The sequence below is a fragment of the Chelonia mydas genome, chromosome 10, assembly GCF_015237465.2.
Source record: "Chelonia mydas isolate rCheMyd1 chromosome 10, rCheMyd1.pri.v2, whole genome shotgun sequence".
NCBI classification, from domain to species: domain Eukaryota; kingdom Metazoa; phylum Chordata; order Testudines; family Cheloniidae; genus Chelonia; species Chelonia mydas.
In genome coordinates, this window is record NC_051250.2 from 8986739 (window position 1) to 9013125 (window position 26387).

Below are 26387 nucleotides of genomic sequence, written 5' to 3' on the forward strand. Positions count from 1 at the left end.
TTAAGGTCTGACCCGAGAGACTCTAAGATGTTTTTTGCATTTATTAATCATTACAAAAAATAATAATGCTGATCTTCCAGCTAAATGTGTTAGCCTCATTCTCAGCTGTTGTCTGCTGGCCGCCTTGGGGAGGATCGTTGTCCTCCCATGAGGACGGCAGGGTAACGCATGTGCTGAAGAGGCAAACATCCCTGACTCTAACCAAACAAGGACAAAGAGCTCTTTGCCCGGCACCCTGGGGCTGATCCTGTGAGGTGCTGAGCACTTTCAAACCCCACTAGGGGTGCAATTAGGGGTCTAACCCTTACCCTGGGTTGGACCTTCTGCAGGCCCCAATCCTAACTTGAGCCCAGGACCCCAGCTAGCTCTAGCCCTAACCTTAGCCTGGGGACCCCAGCTGCAATCCTAACCTTAGCCCGGGGCCCAAAGCTGGCCCCAATCCTAACCCTAGCTTGGCACCCCTGCAGCCCCCAAACTGAACCATAGCCCAGTGCTTAATTTGTAATGAAAGAGGTGCCGGGGCTCAAGCAATATTTTTACTTGCATAACTGACGTGGCAAGCCCAGAGGTGCCAGGGCTATGAACTGCCAAGCCCAGAGGTGCCAGGGCTATGAACTGCCAAGCCTACAGGTGCCAGGGCTATGCACCGCCAAGCCTACAGGTGCCAGGGCTATGAATTCAGGCACAAATTAAGGACTGCCCCAGCCCAAGACCCTCTACTGGCCCCAACCTTAACTAGGCCCGCTGACAGAAATTCCGGGCCCCGAGCAGGGGTGGGGCCTGGGGCAGAAGTGATGAATCTGTCACTTCCACGACCGCCCGTCCCTCCTAGGCACACACAACCACTCCGGGCCCCACGCTTTGGGGGGCCCTGCGGGCCGGTGTGATTGGCCAGCGCAGTCATGCGTGCCTAGGAGCCCTGCGGCCCTCCTGGGCAATTGCCCCCTTTGCCCCACCCCTGTCGACGGGCCTAATCTTAACCCATTCACCAGGGTCACCTACTGCCTTCAATCCTTACCCTGATCCAGGGCCACCACCCAGCCTCATAGTGAAGTTTGTGGCCCGCATGTCCTGTTTTTTCTTACCATGCTTTGCTTAGGAGTATGTCATAGGTAGTGGAGGTGTTTTTCTCAGGCAATGAATGGGATCATCCATTAGGATTATATGGGCCTCTCTCACATTTGTTTGTAAGATCAGCCTTTGGTGTATCTCCTGTCCTTACTGTGTTTTCCTGTACTCTCTTGGTTAGTTCTTCCAGGTGCAATTATGAAAACAGGAAAGAAAAGGAGCATGTGTGTGGCCGGGGGGAGGGGGGGGGGAACCTTTAGCATTCCCACTCTGAGGGTCTAACTGTTCCCTTAGTCGTTTCTCAGGGAGGTGTGGACCTCAGCCTCAAGACATGTCTTAGGCTATGTCTATACGACCACCCCCCTGAGCGACATAAGTTACACCGACCTAAGCGCCGGTGTGGACAGCGCTATGTTGGCAGGAGCACTTCTCCAGCTGACGTAGCTACCGGCCGCTGCTCATTGGGGGTGGATTCATTCAATCAATGGGAGAGCGCTCTCCCATTGGCTGAGAGTGGCAGAGCCTCACTTGGGGCTGATGGGGTGAAGGAGGGAGAACCCACACTCGGATCCTTTGGTTCACTCCATGCTAGAAGCAAATCAGAGAACTATCAAACAAATAAACACACAAGCCCCATTTCATATAAATCAGATGTGAATCAGTGTTCCAGAAGGGGTGGGTCTGGCTGGATTCTCAGCTGAGCTGCTCTTCCAGCAATTGGCAAGGTGGGGGTGCCCAAGGGCTATGCTGGTGCGAAGAAGAGCTATTCAATTAGCTCATCCGAAGTGGCTCAGCACGCCATGCACATCAGAGGTACTACCCAAATGTGAAGAGACATCAGAGCAGCAAAGTGGCAGCATGGATACAGCACAAGGAATGTAATTACCGCTGCCCCGAAACCTCATTACTAAATCAGTGTGTGTGAGATAGGAAATGCTGAAACAGACATTGGTATTATCCTCATGCTTAGCACAGAATTAGCTTTAACCAACAGCTGCTAGGAAGGAACAGGTAGAGGAGACATGTCCAGCCTTCTGCTTGTGCCTTTTTAGAAGGCCTTGGAGAGTTTTCAGCATCTCTTGAATATTAATGTTAACCACAAGAAAGCCCCTTCCACCCATCTCCATTAACTTCCTAGCCTTGGCTGCAATTTTCAAAAACTCCTAAGTGCCCAATTCCCATTGACTTTCAGGCTCCTCTGAAAATCCTCGTCCTTATTTATTTAACAGTTAGGTTATGGCAGCATCCACAGGTCTTGATCAGAATCAGCGCCCTGCTGTGTTACACTCTGCACACACAGTCCCTGCCCCACAGACGTGACTATTTAAGGGTACGTTGACACTGCAGATGGAGGTGTAATTTCTAAATTGAGTAGACATACCCATGCTAGCTCTGACTGAGCGAGCATGCTAAAAATATTGTGTAGCTGCAGGGGTGTGAGCACCGAGAGAGCTAGCCGCCCCGAGTATGGTCCCATCCAAGACACTAGCTATGTGCCATTGCTCATGCCATCATGGCTACATTTTGAGCATGCTTGCTTGATCAGATTTATCACAGGAATTTCCACTCAAGCTGGAAATTACACCTCCAGCTCCAGTGAAGACATTCTCTAAGAGCTAAGTATTGCATGTGAAATGCCGACAGACCAGGGGTGTTGGCGGGCAGGATCGAACCAGGGACCTCTGGAGCTTAGTGCATGAGCCTTTACCGCATGAGCTAAAAGCCAACTGGTTTTTAGCCAAGGCTGTAGAGCAGACTCATTTTCTGTCTCTCTAAGTGGTCTCGGTGCCACTAGATGGGACAGAACACCACATCCAGAAGGTGTGTGGGTTACACATGGCCTTACGCACTGTTCACCCTCCCTGAAGGAAATGGGTTTGCACAGGGTGTTGCATACAATTTATATCTTGATAACTCACGTCTGCCCCATCAAGCAGGCAAGCAACAGCTTCAGCTCACTGGAAGTATGACACAGCTCCGCCTGGCTTCTGCTCCCTGTGAAAGTCATGTCAAAACTCCCATTGACTTCAGTGGTTCAAGATTAGGCCCTACACACAGCATTGTGTTTCTAGCACAGGACAAATCTTTGTGAAAGGCTTCAACCTGCCACCCACTACTCCAAAGAGAAAGATTCTTCATGGCCTCAAATATAACACTATCGTATTTAGGGAGTGGAAGGGGACCAGGCATTCATGTGCAGATAATGAAATTGTGTATTGAATCCCTGACAGTAAAGTGGCATCTTCAGGGATTTTGTTAGGTTGCCAGAGTTCTGAAATCCATGATTTTGGATGTTTTCTGATATTTTCATGGGTTTTTCCCTCCCATGTGAATTAAAATATTTTCCTTTATTTTAATGAGTGATTTAGTCCCTCGGAATTTTAATATTTGGGGGGAGGAAAGTTGTGGGGGATGGTCACAAATGTTTAAATCGTTTCTCTGTTCCTCCCCTCAGCCCATTTATGGGATTCCCCCTGTAAATCTGAGACGGCCCATCACTGGGTTGTGTTTTTCCCTCAGTTGCACGTAGTTCTTCCTGTTTCAACACATCCAAATATTCATGGCATAGAAAAGATCCCGAGACTAAACGAGAGCTGAATGTTACTGGATCCTGCTATTTTATTCCTTTAGAAAACAAACTCTTTTAAAATTCAAGGAGTTCAGTGATTACACTTTGGCAGTTCAATAAACCAGTGTCCTATAATAACTCTAATACTTAGCTGTGTCTGATGTTATCTTTAAATAATATACCAAACTGTTACTCTGATCCCCTCTGAGATGGCAGAAAGGATGAAGCTTAAGAGGATAAAATTAGTTCCTTAATGTCCAGTCTAGTGTGGAGTTACAGTTCTTTCAGGGATGAGCTGGCTTTCTAAGATGTACACTTATATATCCTGGCTAACGGACATTAGCAGCTGCATTTGGCAAGCGCTAAAGGACTCCTACCACTTCCATTCAAGCAGTGCTGGCATTAGAATTTCTGGGGCTCAATTAGCCTGTCAGTTGCATGCATGCAGCTCCCATTGGCTATGGCCTCCGCAACTGATGAGATAATCAGGCCCCTGTCCTATATTTCTGAGTGAATACTCCCATTCTTGGCAGAAAAGAGACTGTTAAAGACACTTGGCCTAAAGCCTCATGCCTGGAAAAACACACACAAAGGGACAGATTCTCCTCTTCATATATTCTTGTGTAAGTTATTATTATTATTATTATGTGCATTATTGTTATATTTTGTCAGCTGCATTGAGTGTCCTGAGCCAGCTTTAGCTAGGATTTGCTGGGACGAAGAATAAAAATGGTATCACAGAAAGCAATAGCTGATCATGTAAAGTTGTTGGTATTCACTAAATGTAACATAACCAGTCAAATACCACCAGAGATTTTTCATTCAGCTTCAGTTTCACCTGCTCTTCTCCTTTGTGGTCAGGGCTTTCAGGTTGGAGCATTTATTCTCCAAATTGTTTGGGGAGAGGGTTTAAGTCCATAGCCATGCAGATGAAAAGTTTTAAACAATTCTGGTGGTGATTTTGATCCCCTCCTGCTGTGCACGCCCCCGTGGCCATGAGCCCAGGCCCCCCCACCCCAAAGATTGCTCAGTGGGTGGGAAAAGACAGTCTTTTCTGGCACTGGACTCAGGAAATCAGGGTTCAATGCTCAGTTCTGCCCATAGACTGCCCAAGTGACCTTGGGCAAGTCTCTTAATCTTCCTGGTGCCTCAATCCCCCATCAGTAAAATGGAGATAACAGCACTTCCTTTCTCCTGGCTTTCCTCAGTCATGTTTACACAGATGGTAAGCTGTTTGGAGCCAGGACTGTCTCTTCCTAGGTGTTCGTATGGGGCCTAGCACAATGGGGTGCCAGGTGTCAGAAATCAGGGCCTGAAACAGAGCCAGTCTCCAGGCAATCCATGGCTTGCAGCAGGCTGTCTGATCAGCTGGAGGGGCCAGCAAAGCAGCTCATGCCAGCAGCAGCTTGCTATCTGTTCAGTGCTCATGCACATTATCGTCACTACTCTTGTCCCTGCCAGAGACCCCACCTGGCCTGTTATGCTCTAGGGGACTCCAGCTTGACTGTTGGCTGTGGTACCCAGTGCCTGACCTCAGTCTCCAGCTCTGACCCTAGCCCCTGGTTTCTGATGCTCAGTTCCTGATGCCGTCTCTAACCCTTAGACCTGATGCTCGCACTGCCCACTAGGCTAGACTGCCCACGTCCCAGTCGCCTGACACTAGGTGCTACAGGAATAATAACAGTAGGTGAAATGAAGTGGAAGGCTGGGGGTGTGAAGGCCACCATTTGTGTGACTCTTAGGCTGACTGGGGAATTAGTAGGGACTAGGAAATTAGCCTTGTTAACCAGAACATCTTTACGGATAAACCCACATACGATACGCTCAATTGACAGGCCTGATCCTGCCACCCTGACTCTCATTCACAGCCCAGCTGGGGCCAAGGGGGCCACTCCTGGGCATAAGGGTGATGGATAGGGCTCATAGTTTCCCCTGCCCTCCCTAGCAACAGAACTGAAATGCAGCTGCAGCTGTCCCACCAGCAAAGCACTCCTCTCGGCATTGGATTCATCACTTGGTGACTGGCGCGTCTCTTGGCTTGGGTCCCTGAGTGCGTCACCCGTACCAAGGGGACCCCTGGCACCCAATGGCTTCCTCTGCATTTGCCCGTTTTATCACAAGCTGAATGCTGCCCCCCCCCCACACACACACTGTCATGCTGCATGGCAAATTGTGGGGACTTTTTAGGAGTCTGCTTCCTAAGCATATGTACAACAGGGCCCGCTCCAATCTTGGGTGGGGACTCTAGGTGCTACGGTAATTAATAATAATAATGAGGCTGCTGATGTTCACTTAATGGGCTAGATTGGAATCTCATACAAGATACCCAATTTGAATGCAGTTGGATTTGTAGATTTGTAGGACTCCCTCTCTTTGTCCCTCTCTTTATCCGGTGAGGTTTCATTTTGCAGAAGGATCGCTCTGAATACCTGCTCCAGAGAACAACCTCACACGAGGATGCCAGGGCAGCAATTGCATGACTTGTCCCATCCCACCGCAGGGATCCTGCACGTTGACGTCTTTCACCAGTAGCATCTTTCATTGCACGCAGCAACGTCAGGAAGCCTATTAAAAAGACATGAAAAGATGGAGGGGGCGGGGAATCAGCCTTTTATCTTCAGGCTTAAAAACGATGTTTTCAAAGCTGTCAGTGGTGATCTAACCCATCTTCAGTACTGGTATAGGAATGCCTGACAAAAAGCTGGCAGGGAAAAAAAACCTACTGTACAATTGATCTATTTCCTCTGAGATGCAGGAAATGAACAAAATTACATATATTTTCTCTTCCGTCTGATCAGATCCACCTGCTTGGGATACAGAAACCCTGGCACCAGGGCAGAGTTCTCGTGTTTGCGTACCTGTCAGGATGTGGGTTTTCAGCCTGAGCACACATGACTGAGCTCGAGGGCCACTGTCTTGTCGATTTAGGGTTTTATCTTTCTTACTCTCCATTCGTTGGGATACCCTCTGATTAAGTTTGAAAATAAAACATCTCTATCGATCTTGCCCTTCCCCATTTGGCAAATATTGATCTTCCCCCTGTTCTCCGCAGAGGCCGAAATTAACACGGCTCCTTTTGTGCCTGCTTCTGGGCTTTGCATTCAACACTATTGGCAATGATGTGGTCTGGGAATTAAGCAAAGCTCCGGGGGTGCTTTATTTAGTGAACTTGGGCGTGCTGTCTCCCTCGCTCACGTTTTCTGTGTTGGCAGTCACGAAGCACTACATAGGATGGGTCTGATTGTGCCGGGCAGGTGTGCAGGAAAAGGAAAGGCACCAGGAGAAAGAGGAGAACAGCATAACAATTAACTTCCTCACAGTCTCTTCACTTAGTCACATTCTAAAGTATCATATCCTGCCAAGAGAAAGTCAGAGTCTTCAAGGGTAAAGGAGCCATTTCCCAGTGCCCACCTCTGTTACTTGTAATGAGAAAGTCACATCAGTGTAACTTAAGGTATGTGTTTAAACCTGTTTAGTTAAACTAGTGGGAAAGGTTGTGTGTACCCTCCAAAGTGAGCTGTAGCTCACGAAAGCTTATGCTCAAATAGATTTGTTAGTCTCTAAGGTGCCACAAGTACTCCTTTTCTTTTTGCAAATACAGACTAACACGGGTGTTACTCTGAAACCTCCTATTTCACTGTAAACCAAACATATTTAGGGTTAGCTTGCACATATTGGGAACTGACTGAAGCTAAACCAGGACAAGCCACTCTGAAACCAAAATAAAAGGGCCCGCATTGTCTTTTGCACTAGTTTGATTAAATCAGATTAAAAACTAAGTTAAGTTACATTGGTGCTATTTTCTCATGGAGCCAAGGTGAAAGGAAGGACAGAGTGCAACCACATGACACCTAACACTGATGTTATGGAAAGTGCCGTGGGATCTTTAATGTCCGCAAAGAGCAGGCTTCCGTTTTGAAGGGCTCATCTGAAAGACCCCCAATGCAGTTACCTGCTTAGATCTTGTTTCATCTTCCTGGGGAGGAATGGCTAAAATAACCCTTCCTGGGATTTGAAGCTGTGAGTCCAGGCAGTCTTAATATGCTGTACATGAGCACATACATAGGTATTCCCTGTAGTTTACAGAGGTTTCCTTTAAAAGGTTCTCAGTATATGTAATTAACTGGACACGTGGGGCCAAATTCTGCTCCTGGTTACACCCATGCAAACCCCAAGACACTTACTCCCAGGAGGGTTAACCACTCACCCCAGTGTTGCTACCTCATCCCTAAAACTCATTGGGTCTAGTCTTCTGGCTGGAAGCAAGCCCCAGGCATCGTGTCCAACTTACTGAGAAGAGCTCTGTAGTTCCAAAGCTCGTCTCTTTCCCCAACACCTCACCCACCTCGTCTCTCAGACCCTGGGACCAACATGACTCAGTGAACTTCTCTCTCCCAGGAAAAGATATTATGCAATTTAAAAGTAGATTTTAATTAAACATTTTAAACTCTGAGCTGAGTCCCATACCCATTTAGCAAACACTGGTCTTTTTGCCCCCTGTGTGTTTCTTCATTCAGCTGAAGCTAACATGAATGTTCTTTGGCTGCAACAACCCCCTGCATCGTGGATGGCTGTCACCTCTGTCCAGTGCTGGGGATCAGCTTGCTGCTCCTGTACACCAAGCAGAGGGAACACAAAGCAGGCTTTCTGGGGCCCGTAACAAAGGGCTGTTGGTAGCTGGCTATTGAAAAGGATGCCTCCCCTGACTGACCAGATCATTGTACCGAACCCCGCTGCAAGTCAGAGCTTTGAGGGCTGTGGTACTTCAGTCCCCTCTGATGTCCGCGACGGGGCAGGGAGGCAAGCATGATTGATCGGCACTACAAGCACCAGGTCCTTGCCTTTGGTGGGTGGAGATCAACATCCATTTTGAGTAACAGCAGATCACTTTTCTAGGGCTACTGGAAACTGAAAGGGACAATTACTCAATAAAAGAGCAACCTAATGGTTCCTCACCTACCTCTTGGGGCACCCTACTAACAGAGTGTAAAGGTAATGGGGTCTCATTGGGGTTCCCTCCACGCCATCCACCTGCTGCATATAGGCAGTCACGCCTATGCCACCTGCATGCAGGCCACTGCTGGCAACAGGCAGCTTCCCTACCTGGCTCTCAATTTTTCAGGCTTTCCTCCCGGGCTCCTTGCCACCCGGCCTTCCCTGCACAGCCAGCTCCCAGGCTGCTGCCTGCCCGTTTCTCCCGCTCACATGCAGCCCCTCTCTCTGTACTGAACATGGTCCCCGCTAGCCTCAGATGGCCACTTCCTTTCCTTAAGGGGATTGTGGAGCAGATGTAGAGCCTGCCCCAAGCTTGATCCTTTCCACCCTTGCTCACCCAGGGTGAGCAACTGTGAGAGCAGTTTCATCTCAGGTTCATTTAGGGAAAAGACCATTTCCCAAATTTTCCCGGCTGGTTTTTTGTCTGAACTTTAACCACGCCGCTTGCCCCTGCTAGCCAAGCAAATCCCAGCACCCTAGCAGAACAGTTAACGCACAACGTAGCCAGTCTGCATGGACTGGAAAATACCTGCTTCTGGTGCCCTGCTAGGGCCGCAGCCCTGTTAGTCCTGGCCTGGCTGGGCCCTAACTTTGATGCAACAGGGTGCATGGCAAAGGGTGGGGAGAGACACTGGTGGGTTCGGGATGAAAAGCCCAAAGAGCCAAGCCAAGTCCCTGGCGCGAGAAGGGCTGGAGCAGAGCCCGTGGCTGGGGCCCCTTCGCAATCCCCAGCTGGCAGGGTGATTCCGACCCCCCACACCAGCCTGGCGAAGGTGGAGCCCGGCGTTGCTATGGCAAAAGAATTTTAAGCAATTACGGGGGCGGGGCGGCTCCAGGAAAGAGCCAATCAGGGAGGAGACACGGGTCCGCGGGAGATTAAAGTGCCATCCTCAGGCTGCTGCTCCAGCTGAAGTCTTTGCACAGCGCCAAGGGCTGAGCAGGTACAGGGGGGAAGCAGCCCCCATTCCCCTGCCCTTTACTGGGGGTGGGGGCTTTGTTGAACAGCTGGTGCTGCAGACGCTGCTGTGGAGGGGCTGTAGCGGGGGTCCCTGCGCCGGCTGGAGGGGTCGCTCGCCGCTTCAACTGGCGCTTGTTTGTCAGCCTGCAGCCCCCTCCTGCTGGGGGGAGAGGGGTGCAGTGGGGTAGCCTCCTTCAGTCTGTAGGAGGCCAGGCTCTGCAGAGCTGCTCTCTGGGGGTGCAGCTTGTGGGCGGCTCGCCTGCTGTGAATGCTTGCTGAGGCTGTAGCTACTCCCTCCTCTCCCAGCTGCTGGGGACAGGTCACTTTTCTGCTCTTGCTGGGAGGGCAGAAGTCCTATGCAGGTTACCGACCTGTTAGGTGTCTCGGGCAGCAGTGGACTAGTTATTACTAGAAGAGGCTCCTCCTGAGGGAGGCTTTCACCAGTTTTTCCTTGGACGTTTAAAATCTTCCTCTGGGAAGAAGCAGGAGCATTTAGCCTCCCCTCCTCATCTCAAAGCCTGTTAGACTGAGCTCTCCCCCCGCTATGCAATTCTGTTACAATTGACAAAGAAATGCAGAAATCAAATAAATGACTTGATGGGTGAAAGGTCTATTCTGCTAGTGGTACAGCCAGAAACAAAGGGTTTGCTCAGTAAACTGTCCTCCCCTATGTGCATGCAAGTTACAGCTTAAATCCAGCCCTAAAGCAGGGGTGGGTGAAGCCTGTGGAGTTGACTGGCCTCTTCCTCTCCCTGCTGCATGCTGGTAGAATGACTAACCAAGAGTGTTTCCTCTTAGTGGGTAGCTGGCTAGTATGTACCTGTGGATTTGGCTGTTAGTAGCAGTATCTGAGCCTCTGGCTTCTCATACACCTGCTGAGGCTAAATGGCTTTAAATGGTGCCTTAAGTGGGAAGCACCTCAAAGGGCCAACATTTTCAGGCTAGCCCCTCCAAAAGGCTTGGGCAATATATCCCATGCCTGGTAGTGAATGCAAAAAGATAAAACTGGAACATGTGTGCAAAACTGCTACACTAGCATGTTTAGAAAGACCTTACTTCTAACATCTCAGCTGCATCCATGATTTCAATGCCGGTAATCCCCTAGGACCGCTGTTGAAGGGTAAACTTGCCTTGCTTCTCCTTTACCAAACTGCTCAGGCTGTTTGGTCACCTGCATCATCTGCCACTGTGAAATAAACCAGCTGGTGGTGTGTACCATGTGCTTTCCCCAGTGGTATGCATCTGAGTTTGTCTGTAGTTGTGGCTAACATTGACCGTTGTGTGGTCGTTTTTTTTAAACCAAACACTTGTAATCACAGCTTTGTGATGGGCAAGGCTTCTTAGTGCAAATTGTAACCTTAGTGCAAATTATGACCTGGAAAAATACTTAAATCTGAGCCACTTACTGGCTGTTGATAGTGGTGTAATAAGAATCAACAAATGTATCTGGGAAAATAGGAAAAGCTAGAACACCTCTATTACCTTAACGGTGCAGGCTATCTGGTGGCGTAAGGAAATAGGCTTGCACATATTCAGTCTCTTCATAGTCAGCCCTTTCAACATCATGGATTCTCTTGCATCCGTCTCAAGCTTTGAATGTGTCTAAACTAAAGATGGCATGAGGTAGAATCTACAGTAACAAGTAATGGCTACAAAAACCTCTTAGGACATGTCTGGGTTCTTTTCCTAGATCTGCTCTGTGCTTAGTGACAAATGTAACTTCAATGGCCTAGTGTTAGTTACTGGGTTTTTGTCAGCGTTCTACGTGACCCACGTTTGGTTAACTGCCAGGATAGCTCATGCTCTGGAGCATGAGCATTAGATGGTCTTTCCTGTCCCTGACCAGAAAACAAACTTGTACCTAAACACTGATGCAGTAGAGAGCTTTGTCCCCAGCACATGCCGTTTGGAGTACTAGACTTTGGACACGAGAACATGTTCACAGCCCATACCTGTGCCTGGTGCAGCCTCTCCCTTTAGACCAAGTTAAACCATGTCGGTGTAGCTTGTTGGCTAGTTGCCGTGAAACTAAATCTGTTCTGTCTCCAATCCTATCTGCAGGTGAAGCTTTGAACTTGCTCAACAGACAGCTGAAAAGATGCCTACCACAAACGAGCAAGATGAGAGGATGAGAAAGTTTAAAAATAAAGGCAAAGATACAGCTGTAAGTATGGAGGTCTCCAGTCAGTGTCCTGACAAATTCATGTGTATGCATGATTCCTCACTAGGTGTCTTCCCTTATGGCACAGAACTTGAAAATGTTGACCGTAAGTGGTCTAAACAATATCTTTCAGAATATGATAAAACATATAACATGAGATTTAGGCATGGTCTACACCAGAGGTTCTCAACCTGTGGGCTGCTTGTGGCCCACTGAGCATGCAGCTGTGGTCCATGTGATATCCTCAGGGTCATACAGGTAGCATATATATTGTGTGAATGTGGCCCACATAAACCAGAGAGCTGCATATGTGGCCCACGATGGTAAATAGGCTGAGAACTACTGATCTATACTGTGAACTTGTCACTAGAGCTACATCGCTTCATGCCCCTGAGTGACGTAGTTATACTAAACAAATCTGTGGTGTAGACAGTTTCTTGGGAAGATGAATTACTTACGCAGAGAGGAGAAACCTGTCTCCTGTCAGTACAGGTAGCATCTTCACTAAACACTACAGTGGCACAACTGCACCACTACCGCTGTATGTGTAGACAAGCCTTAATACAGCAGGAAGAAAACCTGCCTTGGGCTTGAAGGAACAAGATCTAGCTTTAAACCACAAGAGAAACAAACTTGGTAAGAAATCATTGGGGCAGAAAGCTGGCTCTCGAAGCTTGTCAAAGGCAGAGATTCAGCTTTTCAGGTCTGTCAGACTGGAGCTTAAACTGTACTGGGCACAATTTTGTGCAGCTTGAAGCTAGCACTAAAACTGTCTCTTACTTGGCTTGGGGTTTCTTGTTTGAGTTTTACACTGCCCTCAAAACAGTTATCTGCCTGGGGGTCAAGGCTTTGAAAAGATTGCATAGAATATAGAATTTGAGAGATGGATCTCGGTTTTATTCAGTTGGAACAGTGTTCTCTAGCACTTCCTCTATAGTCCTCTTGTAGAGAAACTGAGGAAAACTCATTTAAAAAGTAGGAAAAAATGCAAACTGACAAGATTTGGGGGCAGGTTTCATAACTGATGCAACTTTCTCCAGCTGGCGATATCTCAAGTTGACAAACCTTTAAAAGTCCTGCCGAGTTTTAAAATAAAAACATCCTGGGGTAAGGAAAATATTTGTAGGGGCTTGTGTAAACTTGAAAGCATCTGAGATTAACCTGAATTGCTTTAGGATAAACTGCCTCACATCCACATGTTTAATTACATCATCTCATTCTGCTTTAATTAATCCATTTTGAATGCAGATACACTCTAATTTGGAAGGAGTTGCCCTGGAATAAGGTTGGTCTGAGTGCATCCCCATTCTGAATGAGCTATTCTGAGTCTGGCAGTCCTCCCACTGCTATTGTACCCTGCATTAGTGCCCACCTGGGTGGGCCTGTCTGTTTACCTGTGTGCGCACTACTGTTCCTGGGTCATTTTGATCAGATGTCATCGCCGTGATTAAATGTTGGTGTGCAGCCAGGTGTGCCCTCTTTTTGGAGAGCGCGCGTGCTTTCTCACAGTCACATACAAATTATAGCAGCCATGCTCCCATGTGGGATAACAGGAGAGGCATCATGGGCACTGGTTTGACCAAGTCCTCAAATTCCAGTGGCTTCCAGTAGGTGTTCCCTCATACAGTGAGAAAAATCCCAGAACTCCTAAGCCTGGTGGTGGATCACTGTACCATGGGATGTCTGCCCAGAATGCTCTGCACTTACTTTGAAAAAGCACAGTGATGCATGGCCTCTGATTCTGTTACAGCACCATAACACAGCAGTCTGGACCCACAGCTTTGGGAATAGTTATACCTGATTGTCTTTGTGTCTCAATCAATCTGAAATAACACTCAAGTGGAGCCAAGTCCTTGTACGTGGCTGCAGTGAAGCGCTCTCTGAGAGAGGATAACTATTGTGATCAGTGTCGGATTTGTATGTGCACCAGAGAACAGTCTGACTATCCTGGCATCAGGAATGCCCTAAATGGGGGACCGACAGAGGATGGCTTTATCAAAACTTCCTGATAGGAAGTGCCAGTGTAGACAGAGTTGTGACAGCCTTGAGAGAGGGGAAATGTCAGAACAAGTCCTCCTAAATCTTGGTCTGGAGTTTCCTAGTGAAATGAAACCATCTATGCCAATATATTAGCTATTTCTAACATGTCTAAATGAAGCTGCCGTTCCCCTTTAGCATGTGTAAGGATGCAAGACCAAAGCTGTCCTTCATAAATAATGACGAGGGCAGATTTCTGATGCAGAGTGATCTGAATTGCTTGGTAAATTGGGCACAAGCAAACAATGTCTTTAATACAGATAAATATATGCATCTAGGAGCAAAGAATGTATCCTGTATTTACAGGATGTGGGAGTTGATCCTGGGAAGCAGTGACTCTGAAAAAGATTTGAGGGTTGTGGTGGATAATCAGCTGATCATAAGCTCCCAGGGGGATGCTGTCACCAAAATGGCTAATATGATTCTTGGGTACATAAACAGCAGAATTGCATGTAGGAATAAGATTATTTTACCTCTGTATTTGGCACTGGTGCAACCGCTGGAAAAGTAGCTCCAGTTCTGGTGCCAACAATTCAAGAAGGATGTTGATAGATTGGAGAGGGCTCAGAGAAGAGCCATGAGAACAATTAAATGATTAGAAAACCTGCCTTATAATTGACTCAAGGAGCTCAGTTTCTTTAGTTTAACCAAGAGAAGAGTTATGGGGTGACTTGAGTACCTACATGGGGAACCAATATTTAATAATGGGCTCTTCAATCTAACAGAGAGATGTAACTTGATCCAATGGCTGGAAGTTAGACAAATTCAGACTGGAAATAGTGTAAATTTAACACTGAGGGTAATTAAGACTAGAACAAATTACCATGGATATTGACGTCCATCGTTGGCGATTGCATGCTTTTTCTAAAAGGTATGTGCTCCAGGAAGCCGAATTCAATTTTCATGTCTTTTATGATTTTGACAAATATTGCTGTTTGGTTTTAAGCATTTTTAACTTTAAACATTCAGTTTCAGGAAATCACCGGGGGGTGTCAGACAATTACTTAACAAGTGTTGAGATTCAGAAAAAGCTTTAAGCACAAATTGTCTGCATCACATGTCAAAATATACAAAGTAAATATTCTTAATCAAACTAGAATTTCTCAAATAGCACTTTTCTTTCTTTGCCTGTTGAATTTTCAATTGATATTTTTTTCACTGGTTTGTGTGGATGGTGAAATTGACACTTACAGACAAAAATGCAATTTTTCCAAACTTAATTATACAGGAGGTCAGACTAGATGAACACGGTGGTCCCTTCTGGCCTCGCAATCTGTGAATCCGATTTACCTTAATTTTTTCCAGGATAGCACTAAAGCATCTACCACAGGAATATCCTCCGCTCGCCTAGTCACCAGAGCAGTTGCAAAGGTAGCTTCATGGCCGATGGCAGATCATTACAAGATTCCCATTTTTTTGGTCTTGCAGCATAACTCAAAACTTGCCATGATCCCCCTACCCCAATAACTATTGTTGCTGATCTGTCATGTGTAAGACTTGTCACCATATTTGTGAAGCTACAAAGCTTAAATAAGTCAAACAGGAAATCTGAGCAGTATACTTGAAGACTAAACTTGGGATAGAAGTCAGATCACTTCCTAGAGAAATAATGTGTGCACTGCTATGAAACATCGATTTTTTTCAGAGCTCACACTCACAAAACAGCTTGTAACATATGGCACTCTTCCTTCATAGGCAATGAGACGCCAGAGGATGGAGGTTAATGTAGAACTTCGGAAGGCCAAGAAAGATGAACAGATCCTAAAACGAAGGAATATTTCTTTCTCTTCCATGGGGGAGAGTCTTTCTCCAGAACAAGAGAAAAAGAATGCAGTGAGTACAGTGCACTGCTGTGCAAAAACCATTCTAGCTGCTAGACTCAATGGCCAACCTAACTTGCATAGTGACTTAGTTGCTAGCCATTCTGTAGTGTTCACTGCAACATCTGAGCAGCTCACAAAGTCCTAGTTTAAGTGACTCAGTTCTGCAGGAAGAATATTAAAAAAAAAAACAAGAAAGGGGATGTCTGAAAACCTCTTCCAATGGTGTATGTTAGACTTCCTGTTAGAAGATAGAACTGGCAAGAACCCAAGCTGGCTACTTGAGCAGTGAATGCAATGTGATAGCTGATAGTCTGGCTACACTGGAACCTTCTCAACAAACTTTCAGAACTTACAACCTTATTCCTGCCTGGCACAAGGGATCAGTTACATCTGAGGTTTTCATGGACTTTCTTCTTCTCTCATCCTGAAACTGCACTGCATAAAGGATGGCTATTTAGACATGCAGTAGTGACCGATTGGGCCTAGGCTTCTATTTGACTACACAGGTTAAGTCTGAGTCTTGGCTTACCTTGTCTGACTGTGAATTTCATTTCTCCATGACAGACTGCTCAGCTCTCCTTGGAGGAAATAGTTCAAGCTGTGAATGGGAACAATCCTGAGCTTCATCTGAAGGCTACTCAGACAGCCAGGTATGTTGTAACCGTTTTCTGTGGAATAGCACACACATTGATATAGTGTCCATTTGTGCTAGAGACCTGTTCCCTGCTCAAGAGTTTTACTGCAGACCTAATTGAAGGACTAGAGAGGATGGATTGTCCAGTGGTTAGGGTATTGGCATAGGACTTGACATCTGTGTTGAAGTCTCTGCTTCACCAGACTTCCTGTGTGACCTTGGGCAAGTTGCTTAGTGTCTCTGCCTCCATTTTCAATCTGTAAAATGGGGATAATAGTACTTCACAACATAATTGTGAGGAAGGGAAGAAATCAGATTGAGGCATTCAAATACTGCAGTAATGGGGGGCGAGGGGGGGGGGGCAGGAGGGCAAGGGTACAAAAGCCAGAATCCAAAACATGAGGCAACTCAAACATTAGCCTGTGTAGAGGTAGGGTTGCTTCCTTGCTAATTCATGGGTGGGGAAAGGGATGATTCTTTCCTTTCCATAAGCAAGTGAGTGGGGGCCAAGTGGAGGGAGAGGGGGTGGAAAAAACTAACCAATGTCTGAAGCTCAGGTTAGAACAGTTTAAAAACTGACTTTAATGTCTGAGGAGACAAGCACTGTGAAGGAACACAGCTGGTTAAGTGTCTCCTCTCCTCAAAAGGGTTAGGCCTGTTTGAGGTGCTACTCTTCCTTCGGCCACATAGCAGCCTCCCACCTTGGTCTTCAGAAGCCAGAGGGGTTGCTGTGGCTGCTGCCACTCACTGAAGGCTCCTCCTGGCTTCTTCTGCTGACTCTACTCCCTCAATATGTCTGCCAGAATGACTAGGGCACATCTATACTGCAGTTAAACCTGTGGCTGGCCTGGGCTTGCAGGGCTCAAGCTAAGGGGCTGTTAATTGTAGTGTAGATGTTCACAGGAGCTTGAGCCCGAGGTGGGAGGGTCCCAAAGGTCAGGCTGCAGCCCAAGTCTAAACGTCTGCACTGCAGTTAAACAGCCCCTTAGCCAGAGCCCCTGGCATGAGCCAGCTGTGGGTGTTTTTTAATTGCAGTGTAGATGTACCCCAAGAGCCTTCCTAAAGGTCCCATGGTGGTTGATAGGCAGTGCAGTAACTTTGCTCCTCTGGGGACTGGTTCAAATGCATTTGCTTCACAAGTGACCAACTTGGCCTCTACTAGTCCCAACTTGTGCACATAATTAAAACAACTTGAAAACTAGATGTGACTGACCCCTTCAAGGAAGAGGAAGGCAGCCAGTCTTCCAGGTGCATGGCAGAGCTGACCTGCAATTGGCTCTTGAGTGTCGCAGGCAAAATCTCAACAAGCTGTCGGTAGTCAAACTGGGAGACTGTACCAGAAAACAAGTCTTCTAAAGGATGCCCCACAAAAAGCAGTAAGCTTTAAACAGGAAAGAGGGAGCATTACTGCTCTTGTTAACATGTTCTCTGGTTGCCACTGCTCTGAGCCATAAACAAATCATGATATTGCTACCACCATGACCTCTTGAAGACCCGTGTGTTCTACAGTGCTTTTGTAGAAGACTAACTCTTGGATACACAAACAAAACTACTGTAGGATTTGCCTAAACTAGACGCTGAATTCAGTTTTTCTGTAGTGAGAGCTACAGAGCTTGTCTACTCACTGTGTAAAACACTCCCAGGGTCTATCTCACTATCTGAACTATAGGATTGTGGTTCATCAAGATTTCCCACTGATGGAGAAAACTAACCCTAAGATGCCATTTCCTGTCTCCTGTCCCCCCCACAGGAGGATGCTGTCCCGGCAGAGGAACCCACCTCTCAATCAGATTATTGAAGCAGGGATTATTCCCAAACTGGTGGAATTCTTGAGCCGTAACGATAATGTTACCTTGCAGTTCGAAGCCGCGTGGGCACTGACTAACATTGCTTCTGGAACATCTGACCAGACAAGAGCTGTTGTGGAGGCAGGTGCTGTCCCAGCCTTCGTAGCCCTCTTGTCTTCTCCACACATGCATATCAGTGAACAGTCTGTGTGGGCACTAGGTAACATAGCAGGTAAGAGGTGCTCTCTAGCTTTCACAAAATGGTGACCTGTGCAAGGGCTCTCCTTTGGAATGCCTCCAGATTTTGCCTTGATCAGTGTTGCCTTGGCAATAACCTCATGCCCTCTAGCCTTAATGGAACTAGATATCTAGGCTTCTCAAGATAAAGCCTAAGGTAGAATAAAAACTAGGGTAGAACCAATAAATCCATCTACTCAACCTTGTGGTATAGGCAAACCCCTTTGGCACACAGATGTTGGCTAACAACCCTTATTGAGACCTTAAATTCCTCTTGTAATGAAGGCAGAGTACTCGGTTTTTATTTTTCCCCCCATATCTGCCTCTTCTACCACTCCTTCCTTGCCGAAGAGAGCATGGTTTGATTTTCTTAAAATTCAGTTGGTGTGAGGGGGAAAAACTGTCTGGCCACTGAATCCTCACCAATTGAAAACAAACAATACTTTATAGCTCTAATGAGAAGTCCTTGTGGCACCTTAGACTAACAAATTTGTTAGCCTCTAAGGTGCCATAAGGACTCCTCGTTTTTGCTGATGCAGACTAACACTGCTACCACTCTGAAACCTGTCTCCATTTATGGCTCTAGTTTGCCTACCAAAAATAGACCACCTAATCACCTACTGTTGGTGGCAAGTGTAGAAAGGACTTGTAGTAATGTTGTTTAACAAAACAGGAAGGTGTCTGGCTGCTAGATAAGACAACTGTCAACAAAGCATTCTGCTCTTCTCCACACAGGTGATGGCCCCATGTACAGAGACTCCCTTATCCACAACAATGTGATTCCTCCTCTATTGGCTCTGGTGTCACCTTCTACTCCTGTAAATATTCTAACTCCTTGAATTAGTAGCTGTTAATCACTTGACTAATTGCTGAACTGTGACTACTAATCACTTGTAACACAGCCAAATGTTAACCCATTTGTGTAAAGGTGGGATGGGCTCTGCTCTTGAGATAAAACTGTTGGAGGAGGGGCTGGAAGAAAAGGATTAATTAGTGGCTTGTGATTGGCAAACTGAAGACTCCCACTGGATACAAACTAACAAAGACCTGACTGCTTTCACCTGTCGGATGTTGATTTGGCTGTCTAATGGTGGCAAATGGGTAGAGGTACCAAGCTGGACCCCCTGCACCTAGATCTAAGGAACTTTTCCACTGGTCCAGTGCTCAGTAGCAAACAACTGTCAGAACTAGATAGAAAGTGGAGAGATGCTGAATTGTCACTCCCCAAAAGATGTGAAGGGGGCGGGGGGAAATGGCTAGTATTTGAGTCAGTGTTAAATGCTTCAAAATCAGTTACTATACACAAAGACAGTCCCTACCCCAAAGAATTTAAAACCTTGGCTCAAAAACCCAAAAAAACCCCAAATAATAAAGGGGGGGTTGGAGGTTGGCAATGCAGGTGTATTATAAATCACTTTATCTGCAAACCCATGTGAGGGATCCACTAGAGTCACCAGTCCAGTTGCTTACCACATAACTGTCAAATACACACTTCCCTGGACCAACTGCTTAGTCTGACCCTGCTGAGGGTTTCTGAGCTGATAACTGTCTCCAAGGCTCCCTTCCTCCCAAGAAGGGCTGAGGCTTTATATAAGATGTTCCCTGGGAAATGGCAGGGTTAGGGCTGGGCCTAGTGACCTGCATGGATGCCTAGGGCAGGGTGTCTATAGGGCATCAGTGCCCTACATTGCCCTTTCCTATGGGTAGAATACAGGCAGGAGAGCCTGCTGTACACTTCAAAGTAGAGGAGGGGCAATTTAGGGCAGTGTTAAGCAAACATCCTTCCCTTAGATCAGTGGTTCTCCAATTTTTGTATTGGTGACCCCTTTCAAGCCTCTGTGTGCAACCCCCGCTTATAAATTAAACACTTTTTAAAATTTAACACTACCATAAATGCTGGAGATGAAATGGGGTTTGAGGTGGAGGCTGACAGCTCATGACTCCCCACATAATAACCTTGTGACCTCCCAGTTTGAGAAGCCCTGCCTTAGATACTCCTAGTTCTTGCAGTATTTCTCTTGCTGCTGCATTCCTGGATGTACTCGTATACTCTTGCCTCCTCCCAGGGAACAGCACAGATAGATTGTGTATAGAAACATAACTTGGTAGATGCAACTTTGTGAACCCAGATATTGCTGTCTTTCAGAAAGTCGTTGCTTTCCTCCTGCTGTGATGAACATGGTCTGCACAGCACTAGCTATTCATAGCCTCTGTGCACAGTACATTAGATCAGCCAGTCTTGCCCATGCTGAAAAACCAACCACTCCAGATCAGAACTGGATAGGGGATTACTCCATAATCTTGGTCCCAAAGGTCAGGCAAATGCTTGCCTTGGAAATTGGCATTTAACTTGTAACATGCCAACAGCTCTAGTTAAAAATCTCATACTGTTTTAGTATCTGAGAGACTTCTCACCAGGTGACAATTTAACATGGTGGAAGGAGGCTGCTTTCTTACTCCTACCTCATCTCAGATGGGGGGCACCCTATTAACTAATCTCCCATCTTATCCTTTCTCCCCCACCCCCTGCCTCAAACTTCACAAACCTGCCACTGGCTTTGCAGGATTCCCCTACACTGACTGTCTTTGCTGTTCCCTTCTAACTCATGAGGAAATGCTATTAAATGGGGCAAATGCACCATTTCTAGAGTGCTTCCTTTCCCTGGCCTTAGCTTTGCAGACTTTCAGTCTTTGTATGAGAACATCCTCCCTTGTTTTTCAGGTTGGGTTCCTGCGAAATATAACGTGGACACTGTCAAACCTCTGCAGGAACAAGAACCCCTACCCTCCCCTTGAGGCAGTGAAGCAGATCCTGCCAGTGCTCATTCGCCTACTGAAACATGAAGATAAGGACATTCTCTCTGACACGTGCTGGGCTGTTTCCTACCTGACTGATGGATCCAATGATCGCATCCATGTGGTGGTGGAGACGGGGATTCTCCCGAGGCTGGTGGAACTCATGGGCAGTCCAGAATTAAGTGTTGTGGTAGGTAGAGCACATGGCCTGTGGCAAGGAATACTCATCCTTTCATGAACCTCACTCCTCCACAAAGGCACAATTCAGTGCTACAAAGGGAAACCTAAAAAGCAAGGCTCCTCCCTTCTAGGACTGGAATCGGAAGCATGCTGAAGGCGGGAGGGAAACAAATGTATCCTTGTCCACTATAACGGGATTGTCCTGCTCCCTAGATTGCAGAGGTAGCTCTGCTGCTGATCCAACACCCTGGTCTTGCTTGTTTATGGTTGCATGACATAAAGGTTTAACAAGCCAACTTCCTCTGAAAGTGGAACTTGTCCTGAAGGTAGGACACCAGAGTTGTGCACTAGTTTATGGCTGCATGGGCCAGCAGCATGAATGAACTTTTCTACTGGTCAGTAAGGGAAAGACCAACACTGAGGGGAAACACTTGTTAGTCTTTGGCAGGTACCCCAGACTTAAACTAGTTCTGCCTCCTGGGTGACAATCTCCTCATCTAGCTCATTCAGGGAGTGAATCATTTCTCTCTATCTAGACCCCTGCTCTACGTGCTATTGGAAATGTAGTCACTGGGACGGATGAGCAGACCCAGATGGCCATTGATGCAGGTGTGTTGGCCGTCCTGCCACAGCTCTTGCAACACCCAAAGCCAACTATACAGAAGGAAGCAGCATGGACTCTCAGTAACATTGCAGCAGGACCTTGCCATCAGATCCAGCAACTCATTACCTGTGGGCTGCTACCTCCCTTGGTGGAGCTGCTGGATAAGGTACGGGAGAAAGAAAAGGAGGACTTGTGGCACCTTAGAGACTAGCCAATTTATTTGAGCATAAGCTTTCATGAGCTACAGCTCACTTCATCGGATGCATACTGTGGAAAGTATAAAAAGATCTTCTATACTTTCCACAGTATGCATCCGATGAAGTGAGCTGTAGCTCACGAAAGCTTATGCTCAAATTGGTTAGTCTCTAAGGTGCCACAAATACTCCTTTTTCTTTTTGCGAATACAGACTAACACGGCCGTTACTCTGAAAGGTACGGGAGAAGCCGTGTGGGTGACGTGTGGTGGTGGGATGACCGCTACCACAAAAGCAGTGCTGAGTTAATAAAAGCACCATGCTTCCCACTTCTAGTCAGACTTGGTTTGGACTAAGAGGAACAGCACGTGCTGCTCATCCTCTTGAGGTACTCTGGCCTGTTTCATGTGCCTTAAAACTGCAAGGGAGCTGCACGCTTTTCTCACATGCCCCTCATAGAAGCATGCATGTACTCTTTCCCTATGACTAACCTCTTTCATACAGACATCACAAGTGTCAATGACTTGTGCCTGCTGATAGTTGTGGGGTGGGGAGGCAGAGTGAGGGCAGCTGGCTTCAGCAGTGTTACTGACCATGCTCGGTCCATATGAGCATGCTCCGTACAAAGCCAAGCAGCAAATCAGGTGGGGGGCAGATTTGACCCTGCATGCCCCCCATGTGTCACCTCTACAAAGCTTAACTTAATTGAAGAACTAAGCAGACTCCTGAGACTACAGAGTGCTTAAGCAAACTGCATATCAAGGAAACTGTCTAGTCCTTTTCCACTTACTACATTTTATAGATACAGGTGACTGGATCTCCAAGTTCTAACATGCATCTCTCTTGCAGGGAGAATTTAAAGCTCAGAAAGAGGCCGTGTGGGCAGTAGCCAACTTCACAACAGGAGGCACTGTACAGCAAGTGGTGGAACTTGTCCAGTATGGGGTCCTGAAACCTCTGCTCAATCTGCTCTCTGCCAGAGATGGCAAAACCATCCTGGTCATCCTTGATACAATTTCAAATCTCTTCTTGGTAAGATCTTCATTTCCAGTGGCGGTCTTGCTTTTTTTGTAAGTGGTGGCTTTTCCCTTGGGGGGGCCCCCTCAAACTTTTATGCACTAGGGTCACACCTTGCTTGTGCACATGGATCACCAGTATTGGCCCTACTCGTGGAATAGGCTGTAGGCAGTACAAGAATGCAAGTGTTGCCCCCAAATGACGACTAAATACCAAAAACTTGAGCTGACTTAGCTCTACTTTTAACTTTATCTAAGAGGAACAGAGCTGTAAGCAGGAATCTGTGCTTTTCTTCCTTCATAAGAGGATGAAACAAGCTAGTATGGCACTGAGCATCCTGTGTCCATACTGGCCCACCTCTAGAAATAAATCCATTCCTATTGACCTGCTGTGTAACAGCACAGAAGTAAAGGGTTCTTGAAAACTAAATCTTAATATGTAAATAAAAGCACTGAGGTTAACTAAAGATCAACAGATCCCAGAGGATTATAACTAAATCCCAAGGGAGCCAAGTACTTATTGTGTGGTTTAATTTTTGTAAATATCTGAGTCTGAGGCTTCATTCTTGTAGCACTGCAGGATCCAACTGGAGAGCTTGTAGCTCACAAATGGGAGTTGACTGTCTTCAATACTTTGGTATACAGGAGTGGGTACTCAATGGATAGTCCCAGAACAAGGTGCCATCTGATGGAGTTAAATTATACTGTCACCAGATTTATTTTTTTCAGCATGTCAAGAAGTACCTCATGGCAGCTGATACCTAATCTCCTTGCTCCTTCTCCCAACATCCACAGGCAGCTGAGAAGCTGGAAGAGACAGAAAAGCTGTGCTTTCTAGTGGAGGAACTTGGTGGCCTGGAGAAAATTGAAGCACTGCAAACCCATGATAATACCATGGTTTATCGAGCTGCTTTAGGTCTCATAGAGAAATATTTTGCTAGTGAGGTATGTGGACTGTCTCAACTGTTCTCCCCGTTCTACCACTTGAAAGTAGTAATCACATGTGATCTCTGAATAGTATCTTGTGCCAGGTCTCTCCATCCAGGCTTTCAGGACCCTGAAACAATCTTGAGTTTCTGCAGTTTGTTAGCCTCAGACTGTGCCATTATTCAGTTCACCAGGATCCGTTACTGATCTGGACTCCAGAAGCTCAAGACTTGAGTTGATGCCCAACAAAGTCAACCAGATCCTATCTTGCTTCTGGAGTTCCTTTTGGCTATCTCCAAATGACATGTTGGAATGATTCAAGATTTATATGAACTGCAAATGTACATAGGCTTTACTTATTTAAAGCTTAGCTAACTTATTGCCATGAATGGAAGACCAGACTAAACATCCTACTCTAATTGAGAACTCTTGTCAAGCTGCTATTCCTATAGGTAGAGGGTCAAATCATGTTAGTTCACAACAAATCTCCCTCTAGCAAAGGTTAAGCTTAGAACACTGGCCTTATGCAGGAACTCTAAAGTTATGGTTACTGTTGCATGTGGGGAGGGGAAAATGATACAGGGCACTTAGCCCTGTCTAGCAGCTCATGTGCCACTATGTGACTTAACTGCAGTTACAGCATTTGTGCATGCACAAACAGAGCATAGCTGTGCTGCTAAAGTATCTGAAATGTATTTATAACATTAGGCTTAAGAGTGAACACTCATTGAGATGAATTGGGGCACCTTTAAATGACAAGCTTTTTGAGCAGGCTTCTCATACCAGTCTGTACAGTGCCCAAGCACTGTGGGGCCCAGATTCTGACTAAAATCTCTAGGTGTGATATCAGCATAATGTTCATATCCCAAACCCTAAGGTCTAGAAACTATTGTTAAAAGGAACACTCTGCAGGATTTTAAAGTCATGACATTTGTAGGGTAGCTGTTCTGGGTAGCTGACCTGAATCTTGAAGGATTAGGGGCACAGGAAGAAGTCTGTTTTTTTGCCATCTTCCTTTTGAAGACACTGTCAGGCTGTAACAGCAGTGATCAGAACTCAAGTGAACCCTGATTCTACTGCTATGCTTCTGTGAGACACTTGACCTGTAGCCATGACAGTCAGCCCATCTACACAATCAATACAGGAGGCCTAGAATATCACTGCTTTGTGCAGTACTAGATGGCTTGGAACAGCACCTGAACTAGTCCCTAGTCTTCGTGGCACTGGCAGGGAGATGACTGATCTGAGCATTCCACTGCTATAAGAAACGAGTCATTTAGTCAAGTCAAATGGCCAGTCTCCATTGCATGAAACACCCTTAGCTAACTGCCCCCAATATGTCCACACTACAGCTGGAAGCAAGCTCAGGCAGCAGCTTGGCCTCACAAGCCCATCCAACTTCTTGGATCGGAGCAAGGATGGCAAGCTGCAGTCTCTCTTCCGCTATTTCTAGTGTACTAGATTGAGTGAAGCCAGTCCGAGTGTCTGCCTACTCGGGCTGGGAGGCTTGCTCCCAGCTGCAGCTTAGACCTACCCTGAGTACTTCCTAGATTTTAGAGCAACAAGAGGGCATAAACTTGGGCCTTGGCAATCCCAATGAGCGGCTACTGCCACTATCATTCAGCTGAGGAGTATCTGTCTTTCTCTAGGAGAATCCAAACCTGCAGCCAGAATCTGACCAAGAAAGACCAACCTTCAACTTCTCAACAGAGAAACCGGATTTCTACACCTTCTAAAGACAAAGCACCACAAAACACTGAGATGGTGGGTGGAGGTGTCCTGTCTGGCAGCTGCACCCTTAAAGAGGAACAAAGATGTTTAGTCTTTTTTTGTATTTCTGAAATCTGACAATAAATCACACTTTCTGGATTTGTACTACATGCTTCTGAAGCCTCTTTCCAAATCACTGCTGTGAATGTCTTCAACAGGGTCTGTCCTAATCTCTCTCTCTACTGGAGTCCAACAGAACTGGTTTTCAGGCAAGGGGCCTGGATGGAAAATTCAGTCCACCTCGTTCACAAAGCAAAATAAAAGCATTCTTAAGTTATACTCAGGCTTCGTAAGAGAACACCCTGCTGCTTAGAGCATTAGAATAAAGCAAACTTTTATCTAGCCACATGGGATAAAATTTTCAAGTAAGCTTGGATGTGACTGAAACCTCCTTAGCTCTAAAATAAGCAATTTAAAGAGTGTCCATCTCATAGGCCCAAAAAAAAAACACAACCCTGACCCCAACAGAAGGAAACTAAGGGCACTCTTTCGTGGTTGACCTAAGCATCTGCTAAAGAGGATCATACTTTCTAAAACTGGCCTCAGTTGCTGATTGCCTAAAATGAGGCCTGAACAAGTAGAAGCTGCTGACTTAATCTCATATCTCATACTAGTGGCAAAACTAGCTGTT

General features: G+C 46.4%; 1 protein-coding gene and 1 long non-coding RNA gene across 5 annotated transcripts; one reads left to right on the top strand and one right to left on the bottom strand.

Moving 5' to 3' along the window:
- Positions 1 to 3353: 3353 nt before the first annotated feature.
- Positions 3354 to 9412, bottom strand: LOC122462089. 3 transcript variants are annotated; one of them, XR_006284439.1, is made up of 3 exons: positions 8741 to 9395; positions 8105 to 8545; positions 3354 to 6202 (listed from the first exon to the last, which is right to left on the bottom strand). It is a non-coding gene; the product is annotated as an uncharacterized LOC122462089 (long non-coding RNA). The 3 variants fall into 3 exon arrangements; XR_006284438.1 differs by having other exon boundaries at positions 3355 to 6202; positions 9162 to 9412; XR_006284440.1 differs by having other exon boundaries at positions 3355 to 6202; positions 8216 to 8545; positions 9162 to 9395.
- Positions 9413 to 9483: 71 nt separating this feature from the next.
- KPNA7 (karyopherin subunit alpha 7) lies at positions 9484 to 25861 on the top strand. 2 transcript variants are annotated; one of them, XM_007062725.4, is made up of 11 exons: positions 9484 to 9573; positions 11652 to 11754; positions 15484 to 15621; positions 16176 to 16261; positions 17996 to 18264; positions 19005 to 19087; positions 20992 to 21255; positions 21782 to 22015; positions 22893 to 23075; positions 23855 to 24004; positions 25636 to 25861. In XM_007062725.4, the coding sequence occupies exons 2-11, from the start codon at positions 11689 to 11691 to the stop codon at positions 25720 to 25722; spliced, it is 1560 nt and encodes a 519-aa protein (XP_007062787.1). In that variant the 5' UTR covers positions 9484 to 9573; positions 11652 to 11688; the 3' UTR covers positions 25723 to 25861. The 2 variants fall into 2 exon arrangements, with proteins under 2 accessions (XP_007062787.1, XP_043380168.1); XM_043524233.1 differs by lacking the exon at positions 15484 to 15621.
- Positions 25862 to 26387: the final 526 nt, after the last annotated feature.

What these genes read in the sequence shown, in the direction of transcription:
- KPNA7 (XM_007062725.4), top strand. Translation starts at nt 11,689, where the DNA reads ATGCCTACCACAAACGAGCAAGATGAGAGGATGAGAAAGTTTAAAAAT. An exon ending in AAGGCTACTCAGACAGCCAG is followed by an intron (nt 16,262 to 17,995) that starts GTATGTTGTAAC and finishes TCCCCCCCACAG; the next exon opens with GAGGATGCTGTCCCGGCAGA. An exon ending in TGGTGTCACCTTCTACTCCT is followed by an intron (nt 19,088 to 20,991) that starts GTAAATATTCTA and finishes CTTGTTTTTCAG; the next exon opens with GTTGGGTTCCTGCGAAATAT.